Source organism: Salvia hispanica, chromosome 6 (assembly GCF_029641045.1).
Source record: "Salvia hispanica isolate PSC_SH4W2 chromosome 6, Shi_PSC_v1, whole genome shotgun sequence".
Taxonomy (NCBI): domain Eukaryota; kingdom Viridiplantae; phylum Streptophyta; class Magnoliopsida; order Lamiales; family Lamiaceae; genus Salvia; species Salvia hispanica.
Window position 1 is genome coordinate 39,934,751 of NC_142697.1, and position 11,897 is coordinate 39,946,647.

The window sequence follows — 11,897 nt, forward strand, 5'->3', positions numbered from 1 at the left end:
TTCTAGGTGGATGTGGTGTATTTTTATCAGAAAAATGCTATATCTGGTATAATGAAGAATTGTATTGGATGGATCTAATATTAGAATCTTAAAAATCAAACACAATCGATTTTGCTACAAGTCTAAAATTTTGTCTTTTTTCCCATATTATTCTTTTTCTGCGGCTCTATATATAGGTAATGACATTTTCATCTATATATATATAATGTCAACTTGGCCGCGGGGCATATGGGATTACATAACCACTTTTTAAACTATAAGCAATCTGACAGAATATCACATTTTACAAACATTTTTTGTTCCCTAAAGTAGATACTTCGATGCTACGCAATGTTGTATACATGAATCTTAAATAAAAAATAAACTTATCACCTCATTCACAACCATACAGTGGACAAATTTCCTACCTGTTGCATTTTCGAATTTTAACAAATATTTGTGTTACATATACATATTATTGTTTTTTATTTTGTAATTTTTGGAGAGAAGTAAGAAAAGATAAAGATTCTCTCACACAATCCCAAAAGAAGGGGTAACCATGTAACTGTAAGCTTATCTTCTGACGCGCTTTACTTAGTTACAAAGGCAGAATCAGTACATAAATATCTAAATAAAACTATCAATTTAAATTGAAGAAACTATACAAATAAGTAGATATGAAGTTTCTAGCAGCATTCACCACCTCTTCATCTTCATCCCTTTGTGATGTATTAATATGAATTAGTTTGAAGCTCCTGATATTCATCGTGTACTTCGTTAGTGATCGTGTCACATCTGCTGCGTAGATATCAAAACCTCGCTGGTTTCTGCACGTAGAATGAACAACGTTAGAATTAGAACAGATGGCTAAATCGAAAGTGCTTAAATACATGTTGTCTAAACTTTACATGTACTTGTCTGAAAAAACATTACATGAACAATTACCACACAATAAACTCGATAGACAAGGAGAACCGTGACATGGACAAAAAGAGCAAGCTTAACCTCGTTATCTCTATAATAAGTTGCAATGTATGACTTGGTGATTAAACAAAGCTCAAGATTAACAGTTGTAAAATGAATGAGCAAATAAGAATGTTCTCCACTTCTTGAAAACTAGTAGATTACCTCAAATAAAAGAATTTCACAATGCTAAATTATTTATCTAACTTCTTCGAAAGTAATTGTTACCAAATATGCCATATGTAATGAATCTTGGAAACCATTCTAGCAAAACATCAAAATCAGCTACGAAGACTACACACTGCAAAGCTACCAAGAGTATTACCTCAGAAGCGCTTATTTTTCTGCTGCGGAGGGTATCCTGTCATTCCCATTCCAGGATCTTTCCTTCTCAACTATTATAAGAGAAAATAGATACTGTTTAGGAAGAAGGAACATAAACTATCATAAACGTTCCGCACTATTATTGCCTGAACACCACAAACCTGCTGCTGTTGGTGAGCCTGGGCAGAAACACCCCGTTGCATAGGCATACCACCTGGATTGACTCCACCTCCCATACCTGCCTGTGAAGCAAGATTGTAAGCAGGGATTCCTGGAGGTTGCATCCGCTGCATGCCTACCATGGGCATCGGCCGAGGTATTGATCTATTTTGCATTGCATGGGCACCTGACATTGACCCAGACATAGTATTCCCAGAAGATACCTAATAAAAGAAAACGCAAAAAACCTCTATGAGATGAGATGAGATGGAAATTATCAAGACAAAAGCAGATCTGCTACATGGTTAATATAACCAAAAGCATTTATGCTTACATGTAACAAGCTTACTAGGCTTGACCTATTTATGCATTACTCACGACATGATTCAGTTCCTTATATATCCTTGTTTCATGATGAGCATTTCTCTTCTGCCCTGACTTCATTCAACTATTTTTGTACTATATATTATCTGATTCTAGACAAGAATATTGATGCCTGAATCTTTTATCGAGTAGATCCAAGAAAGACTTCAGGAGAAAACAAAAAAGTAGCAGTAATTTGGTTCAACTCGATTCTGATGGTTCTCTTTTGAGTGATAAGCACCACACTACATGTGATTCAACTGCATATAGATTCCTAAGACAACTAAATTCATTGAGCCTGTACAAATATACTTTACAAGTTTCATCTTTTTCCACCTTTCTCATCCCCAATTGGTTAGTTCTTAAAACAAAATTTCTTTCACCGTCATCATATCTACATTCACCTTAAGAACGGAAATTTTTTACTCTCCACACAGTTAAATTTCTTACTTAGCATTTGAGTGGTAATTTCTCCCTGGATGTTCATTTTGGCACCAAGTCCGTACAAATTTGTTTATGGGGCTAACTAGTTTCTTCCCATGGAGATCGATTTTTACTATCATATTTCAGGGTCCCACAGTTAACCCTCAATGGCTATACACAAAAAAGAAACTAAAATCGTTTTCATTGTCTATCTGATCGTCAACGAAATTATTGTGGTCAATTTGGTGGCAGCGTGTTTGGTGTTGTGGAGCTGCTCAAAGTGCTCAGAATCAAGCATAGAATGGCAAAATTGTCCTAATTCTCAACAGGGGAAATTTGGAAAGGGGTGGTAAGTTGAATTTGTATTGTAGGGAAGTTGGTGGTGGCCCACTGGGAAGGAGGAAAATCTAGTGTCTAAAAGGACGGCAGGGGAGTTTAATGGGCTTCTTCCTCCGTATAGGAAGCAAGGGCAGTGGCTGTTCTAGGTGGTGGGAGGAGGTGTGGATATAGCGGGTGGGGACAGAGGGTGAAGGAGACCGAACCTTTGTACCACCTTCGTGCATTAAGAAAAAACCTCTAACACATAAGACGCAGAAAACACTGAGGCCATGTTTGGTCCTAACAGTTATCAATTTTTGTTTCACGTTTTTTTCTAGCTATAAAGTGAAGAATATCTCTGTATTTTTGTTGCTTTCTTTGAAGAAATCATATGCAGACTAAAAGAAGATAAACGGTCCAGTCAATATCCATGGACCAAGGTTTGCTATATCGTTTTTTCGTCTGCAACTATTTTGCAGCATCCATGTTTTTGCTCGATGTTTAGAAACCCAGCTATATGGAGAAGATTTTCTCTGTAATTTTGAGGAAATTATATGCAGACGAAAAAGAAGATAAACAATGTGGTCAATCTACATGAACCAATGTTGGCTTCCACAGGCGGTAGGTCTAATTACTTCACAGCAAAGGCTTTTTCAGGTCTTAGGTGCCAACATAAACATTACCTCCTGGGGTAAGCAGTAAGAATCGCCTCTCTGTTGGCGAATTTTCCTTTTAAAAAGGCGACGAAAACACATCAAAATACATAAAACCAATTATACATGTCTTGTAAACTAGTTAACGTAAAAGATAAAAGAATGAAGTCCAACAGAAGTATTTACTGACTATGTAGGCACTGAAATATCTCATGTTTCCGTATTGTTGACCATTTCAAACATTCTGGAACTTTCTCTTGGCAGTCCAAAACCCATATTGAGATTGATAAATCCCCAACACCATGTTAAAACCATTTATTCTAGGAAGAAGAAACATGAAGCTGAAGCAGGGCGTGTTTGAGCAGCAGAGTCGTGTTGGAATTGATGTTTCTTGTATCTTATTATTGCCATTCAGTTACTATTTTATGTTTAATTAGTTATGTAGTTAGTTAATTGGGCCTTGGCTTTGTGTTGGGATTTTCTATGCTCTGTTTAGAGTCAATTTAGAATAAATATGGCTTTGATCCTTGCAATTATAAACATTTAGCAAATATTGGGCGAAACTACGCTTGGGAGCAGGAAGGTTCTTCTCTCTGGGGATTTACTCTAAGTCTCTAACATCAGATTTGGGGTCGTTTCTAAGTAAAGTATAATAAATTCACCACTATTACCTGGATAGATTATTACGATTTCCAAATGACAATGAGAATACATTTTTTTCCCATATTTGTAACATAAATTTCCATGAGATACTTTCATTTGATAAAATATCCTGAAAAGTATGAGCTATTTCCTCATCAGTCCGTCCCTGAAAAGTATGAACTTTCTAATTTTGGAATAGTTAAATAACATATTACCCCTACACATCATTTTATTTACAACTTATACCATTATATTACACTATGGAGCTCACTATCCACTAACACTACTTACACTACCCTTTTATCTCTTTCTCTTACTTTACCAATTATACATTAAAACCAATGCCGAACCAACTGTTCATACTTTTCAGCAACAGAGATGGAGATAGTATGTATTTTGTTTATGTTTTGTTGACAATAACATGGGGTAAATAAACAATTCTAGACATGTGATTAGCATTTAGCTGGCAGATGATTCATATAATAAGTCTAAGCGCTGCAGCAGGTCTATCGCAAAGACATGATCAAGGCTCATTCAACTTTGCACACATTGAAAACCATATAGTACTCAGCTAGATTAGCAACAATTTTGAAGAAACATCGAATACATGTGTCAAGAAGCCAAGCATTTGAACTTACCGGTTGTGAGGGTTGGAGACTGATAGTTCCCTCAATATCAGTGCCTGTGTCCACAGGACGAGTTGGGTAATTAACAACTTTATCTCCTGGTTGTGGAGGTACCAAAGCACTGGCACAATTCAGATATCAACATTCATGTTAGAGCATAAATGTATTGTAAGGCATAAAGTGCTTAGAAAGATAACTAGAAGGTCATCCAAATTCCAGGAGGAGTATAGCCACATACTTGCATCCCGGAAAAGGTTCCATGCGAAAATACCTGCAGCCCAGGAAAATAAGAAAACTAATTAGACTACCAGGTCTGTGAAATTGGTGACACTTCAAAACTACCAAACATAACTGTATGGATAAAGCAGAATATATCCTGGTATAAATAAATGAAGAGGTTTACAGAAAAGAAAAAGTGAAAGGTAGAAGGGATGAAAAATGAAGGGGAGTATGAGAAACTACTGGAATATCCATGAAGCTTTAGACAGTAACATCTAAAAAACTTGATTCTTATGATGAATCCCACAAATGCCCATAATTTTTTTGCACATCACTTATTTACCAATTCCCACTGTCCACTTGATGGGGGATTTTTTTTTTCTCTGTTATCCTGCTGCTTGTGGAACATATTAAGGCTTCGTTTGGTAGAGTAGATGAGTCCAAGGAAGAAAAGTATAGGCTCAACAGCCATTTGGCAGTACAATTAAGTTAGCATGGTGGCCCTAACAGCCATTTTTTACATTAACAAACTAAATCCAGACAAGTTATTATGTACCAAGTTAACACATCTTACTTACCAAACAGGTCCTAAGTGTTAAATGCAATAGTGTTGGTTAGACTCTATAGTCAAGTTAGTGAGTTGCTAATGTTGGGCAGTACGAACGTGTACTATATCTAATGATGTGTAATTTTCTGAAACTCCTTAAAAGATTGATCATCATACTAACAGTGCCACAATTAGCAACTAGTTAATTGGAAGGACTAAGCTTCTAAGTTGGGAGATGGAATTCTAAAGTTTCTAGTCTATCAGTTAAACATGAGAAGGGTATGAGGCAAAGGAATTTTTTTTCTCTCTGACACAGGATCATTTAGCAGGCACAATGGTCATCAATCAAGACTGGTTGAATTAAGCGATCAACTTGCATTATAGGATGGGCAACCCAAGATAGCATGGGAAAAAATGGATGACAACACAAGTCTTTCAAGAACCGGAAAAGTGTAAATCCATCAAGAATGGATGCATGGAGGACACAGATGAGCAAGCAATAACTGCTGTTCAACAAATCGGGAAATAAATTCGTAAGTACATCATAAAGAAGCCACAAACAAAGCGTATATGCAAGTGAATGTAAGATCCAAGGAAGGGGCCATATCAGTAAAGAAAAGTAAGTTACATACTCATGCTCAAGAGCTTGTGTAGCTGTTATTCTTTTTCTAGGATCATACCTGTAAATAATCAAACATGGATTGCATCTGAGTCGTAAAACTAAACAATAACTGCACTAGTTACTTTAGAAACTGAGAGGTTTTAATTAATATATTGACTAGACAATTCAAATACAACAAAGGGCAAAACATCCACCCAAGCAAAGAAGATAATCCATTCTGAAAGTCTAACCCCCGATCTCTAAAATAATGCCTCTCACAAGGAAACTTTAAACTCTCCTTTCTTGAAAGTTTACACTACACATTGCTACATTTCAACCTCCCCGTAGATCATCCAATTATTACTCAAAATCTTCCGAAATTGTCTTATTTCATTCAAACTAAATGGATTAGCAGAGCACACAGGCCATTACCCTCATATAAAATGCCTTCTTTTGCTTACAAGCACTTGATTTTAACTGTATATGGTCCAATTAATTGTCAATCATTGCTCAACAGCAAGTCAATGATTAATTACTATCTAAACATAAAGCAAAGAAGCATAATAATACTATATGGAAGCAAGAAATCCCAGTAGAATCTTTTAACTGAGTCTTTAATGCACTAAGCACATGCATAGTTGGAAAATTACTGAAACCAATATGTGCATGAATTTAACTACAATCACATACTCAAGCATCTTTGACAAAAGGTCATATGCTGGATTTTTTGGAGGTAGATGAACTACATTGTAAAGTCCAGCATTATTGCTGCACAGGTAAAAATAAGTAAATTAAGTTAATCACATACAGTAAAAACTAGAGGCCCTCCAGCACATCAATAACAGTTGGCAGATAATCTATGAATATAGAAAAAACAGAGCAAAGAAAACTGACTATGTACGCCCTTGAATGTGTTGCAAATCAGCCTGCCAATGTGGAAGATTTACAAGTGTTGGCCACTTTTCTGGTGTGGGATGGCCTAAACCCAAAAGCATTTGTCAGCAATTATACACATAAAAATTACAAAAAGTTGAATCATTAAAAGGCATTCTCACCTAGAACCTTGAATATTCTATCAAGTTGGTCAAGCTGCATCATCAAAACAAATTTCAGAACACATAGCCAGAAAAAACACAAAGATGAATACTGAGACAAGCCGCATACCTGGTACAACACATAGCCAGAAAACACTACAGAAAAGATAAAAATCACACCTGAAATGGGTTTGGTGTTCCTTTGACTTCTTGCCCTTGAAATAGAGGCTTCAGAGTTAAAAGCTCCGCAAAGATGCACCCGACAGCCCACATATCTTCCACATAAATCAGAAAGGCCACAAATAAGCAAATGTAATAACTATTGGTATGGATTTTGTTTCATTAAGGGTTTATAGAATGGAAATATGTCTAAGATAATTTGAGTTAAAAGGCCTACGCATTAATATATACATATATATAGAGAGAGATGATATCTGAATGGATATTACCTACAGCACTCGTATAGTGCTTAGCTCCAAGGAGTAACTCAGGCGCACGATACCAAATGGTAACTACAACCTACGGTTCATAAATTAAAAGATAAAATGATCAAGATAGGAACTCAGGCACGCACATGAATTTGGGAATAAAAGAGGGTCTCATCCAAAAATGGCACATTTCATATTTTTCCATTTTTGCCATATTTTTATCATCAAAGTGTGATGTATTACATAAAGTTCACCATCCATGTTGCTTAAAAATTCTACAAAACATGTGGAGAATAACTTAAAGTAGGACGGTCTACAAACTGCAATAACAAATAATGCCAGAAGAGGACATGGGGTTGGGAAGCATGCCTAATACTGAAATTGGGGAGGAAGACATTCTCTTACCCCATTTTCAGATAGTGGCTTTAAGGGTGCTTGGTAAATTCTTGCAAGGCCAAAATCAGCAATTTTTACAACTCCATGTTCTTCCCCATCACCCATTACCTGGTTAGCAGGAAGTCAAGAAAAATCGTTAGGAAGAGCTTGTGTCAGTATCAGTGGGAAATTGCACCATTATTAGGCACATAAGGAAATTAGAATTATATGAACATAACAAGAGGAAAATGGCAACAAAAACTAATAAACGCTGCTTACCAAGATATTTGATGGCTTTAGATCCCGGTGAACAATCCAATTACTGCACAAATTTTTTATTGCAAGTGTTAACTGAGGTCTATTTCAAACTTTGAATTGACAAGAAATACTGAGGAGAAAATAAACCTAACAGGATTATAACTTTGCGAAAACAAAGGGATCACATGTCATCACTATCGTACTAATTATGCAAAAGATATGAAATAACATATGCAACACCTGTGGAGATAGTTTAGACCATTAAGAAGCTGCCACAAAATTGACTTAATGGTGTATTGGTTGATTGATTGGTTGACCTTGTCCCTGTGATGTCTGATGATTTCCTGCCGTGATCCAAACGATGTCAATCATTTATGCAGCAGTCAGATTGACGGAACATAATTAAGTTCATAAATGTATTTGTCATTTTTATCTTTCTTTCTTTGGGCGGCTGATGCTACTAGTTCCCAAGTTCAGACATAGAGCTCTATCTCAGCTCAAAGTGATACATGAATGAGTAAGACAGCATGCGTGCTTGCGAAAGTTATAATCGAGAAATTTACTCACATAAAGGTCGTGCTCAGCGTAGTCGAAAGCCAGATAAAGCGACATATCTGCATGATTGATGTGCACATTTGCAAGCTTTACCACATTCTCGTGAGAAATCTCCCTAAGCAACTGAAGAAAAGCACAATAACACAAACTTCAACCAGTTGGGCAATGGTGAGAGTTATCATCAAGATTCAAGAATAGACAAAGTCTTGATAAATGTAAAAGTAATGCATAAATAAAAAATTCATATCCTTGAATTTGAACACAGAAAAATGACAAAATAAGTCCGGAAAGTGAACACATGAATTAGTGAAATAAATTCTTATTTCATGTTTCTTTGTCACTCATAAAAGAATTGGCAAAACTACATAATTGCAACATGATACATAAAGATAGGTAGAGAAAGAATAACAAAAAAATACACATCAAACTTTTAATTTCTTCCAAAAGAAAACGATCGCCCTCATTCAATTGAACCCAAGAAGGAAAACAGAAACCCCTCCAACCAACACCGGAGTAAATAGAAACACACGCGAGTGGCAATTAAGGGCATAAACACACGAAAAGAAGGCAAGGAAGATTGAATTTTGACCATGATTTCCCGAATTGCGGTGGGAGAGACGCCGTCTCCATCCTTGGACTGCTTGAATTTCTTGATGGCTATGGATTTGGAGCGGTTGGACTTTATCTTGGCCAAGAAAACGAGTCCATAGGTCCCTTCCCCGATTTTACCGATCACGTCGTACTGCTCCAGCCACTCCGGCTTGCTACTGCTGTTGCTTCCCGAATTGCTCAGCCTTCCGTCCCCCATTCGATTAATTTTCCGAATTTTGTTGCGATGTGCTTCACCACCTCAAATTGAAACTAGTGGGGAACAATCATCTCCGATCGAAGCTTTGACAATGGCCGGAAAATCAGAGAGTTTTGTTATTACGGTTCAACCCATTTCTCATTCTATATTACCACTTCATTTTAGCCCAAAACAGATGGGCTTATCACTTTAATTTAGCCCAACAACAACAAGGCCCAAAACATAAATTAAAAGATCTGCATATATATATATATATATCCAAGAGAATCTATATTAAGAAATTGTATTGAATAAATTATAAAATAAATTAACATTTTTACCTGAAATATATGATCCAAGAAATTAGCCTCGAGTGTATACAACTCAAGAATTTTTTAAATAAATTTATGAAAATTAAGCGTAGTTTGCAAGATTATATCTCGGGATTAAATATGTATTGTGTGTTGTTCATGAGACTGAATCTTACAACTTCATTCTGGATGGATAATCATGTGATAATTAGTCTCAATCACCCCTTCTCCCTCTGTCCCATTAGAAATGAAACGTTTTCCTTTTTAGGTTGTCCCAATAAAAGTGAAACGTTTCCTAAAATGGAAACAACATTCTCTCTACTTTTTCTTCTCTCTTACTTTACTCTCTCTTCATTAACTCATAAAACACCACTGCATAAAATCCTGTGCCGAAAACCAAATATTGCATATTTATTGGGACGGGGGAAATACTATTGTTTAACAAATCGAATAGTCGCAAAGTAAATTGAATTATACAAACAATTTCAGAAAATGACTTTATAGTTTGGATTTTTAATTGATGTGGTGAGGGTTAATAGTCTAATACTCCCTCCTCCCGAGAGCCCGAAAATAAGAGTCTCCTTTTTCAATTCCAGTCTTCTTTTCCAATTCCAGTCTTTTCACTAATAAAAGTCTCATTTTATTTTTATTATTGTAAATGATAAGTAGATTCACACATTTCATTATAAAATTAATATATATAAATTAGAACTCACCTTATATTATTTTTTTCAGTTACTTTTCTTTATTTTTCTTAATTTGTGTTGAACTCTACTGAGATTTCAAATCGTGGCCGAACGGATTTACGGTATAACGTAAGAAAGTTAAATAAATAAAGGTGGTCAGCGTAGGTGCCAACTTCTCCTCTTCGTTCTCAATCAATCTCCCATTTTCTTTAGATGTTGATATCAAAGCAGAAGCTACCCCACCTTCTAACTTCTGGACTAATTGATTTTTTATGTCAAGATTACTACTTTCTACATTAGTAGTACTATTATTTAAAAGTGTCTTTCTGTACTTTCCAATTTTATTTCCACCAGAAAGACTGCACTTGTATAGTTGTATAGTTATATGCATTCTCATCGTCCTCTTTTTTATAAAAAATAGTTAAGGGAAAGATGCTTATACTATTAGATATTGATTTTTAAATATGAGAAACTTTCTAGTGTATATGTGTTTGAATAAGTATCATAATGGAGTATTAATTAACGTAACTTTCTATACTTGTTCTGTTATTTTTTCACATTATAAAGTTTAAGTAACTTATGAGTCAAATTTAATTTTATTATAGTAATTCTAAAGTGCTTGTGTAGCTTCGGCTAATTAATCTCTTCACAAGATAATCGAAGTGAGAAATCATTTATGGAATGGAAAGTAGAGAAACCCGTTGAAGTAACAATATAGCTTTCAATTAAATTCAAATTACAAAGTTATAGTACTATACTTTACAATAAGCATGAGGAGAGTAATTTTATTTGCTGAGAAATTAGTAGCACCTAACATACAACAGTTTAAACTTGAACGCATTGATTGGCCAATTCCGGTATTGTACTATTATCACAAATCACACTCACTAAATTTATTTTGATAAATTTATTTCATGTCTTTCTACTTTTAATTTTTGTTTTATTAGAATTCACACATTTTTCCATTGTACAAGTCATATTTAATGAAAAGATAATTTTAATCTTATGTTGCTTCCTCTTTTCTTCTCGGGTTGTTCGGGTAGTTTTTTTTATCCTGTCTTCTCGACCTCGAGTGCTTGTGTTGTTCTTTTTTGTTCGAAGTTACTACTTGTTGACTTTTATAGCTTTAGGTGTTGCATTGATTGTAGGTAGCTAGCTGGTGGCTAATGCTTCTTAGAGATCGACCGTTTGTTGCTTTGCTTTTGTAAATAAAGTATATTATTTTTGGATTTTTTTTGCTAGCTTGCTTCTTGCAGCGGGAGTCTTTTCTTTTTACTCCATGAAAAAGACTATTTGATTTTTTGTTTTTAAAAACAAATAAGGTGTTTGCTCAAAATATAAGATCCGCGTGAAAAGCATTTGGGTCGTCCAAATGTATCAATTACTATTAAAGAGGTAATTGTTACTAAAGTTACGAAGTATATATATTAAAATTCTATTATGTTACAAATCTTTTAAAATTTAAATGAAAAATAATAAAGTTTTAATTTTTCTAAAGTGTACTATAGAGGCAAAGTTGAAAATGACGTACTTAAATTTTATGCTACATAAGACATGTAATATAAAATTAATTAACATAGGTTTACACTTTATTTTGCGCAACTAATTGACATTTAAGATAGTCAAAGGAGTTGTTTGGTCAGAAA

At 35.0% G+C, this 11,897-nt stretch overlaps 1 protein-coding gene across 1 annotated transcript; it reads right to left on the minus strand.

Moving 5' to 3' along the window:
* Nucleotides 1-533: 533 nt before the first annotated feature.
* On the minus strand, nt 534-9,391 carry CDKE;1 (cyclin-dependent kinase E;1). The gene is made up of 16 exons (XM_048108338.2): nt 9,057-9,391; nt 8,480-8,590; nt 8,153-8,256; nt 7,934-7,976; nt 7,685-7,783; nt 7,301-7,370; nt 7,032-7,126; nt 6,873-6,906; nt 6,712-6,796; nt 6,508-6,585; nt 5,849-5,896; nt 4,689-4,721; nt 4,463-4,571; nt 1,428-1,649; nt 1,268-1,337; nt 534-806 (listed from the first exon to the last, which is right to left on the minus strand). The coding sequence occupies exons 1-15, from the start codon at nt 9,273-9,275 to the stop codon at nt 1,269-1,271; spliced, it is 1,419 nt and encodes a 472-aa protein (XP_047964295.1). The 5' UTR covers nt 9,276-9,391; the 3' UTR covers nt 534-806; nt 1,268.
* Nucleotides 9,392-11,897: the final 2,506 nt, after the last annotated feature.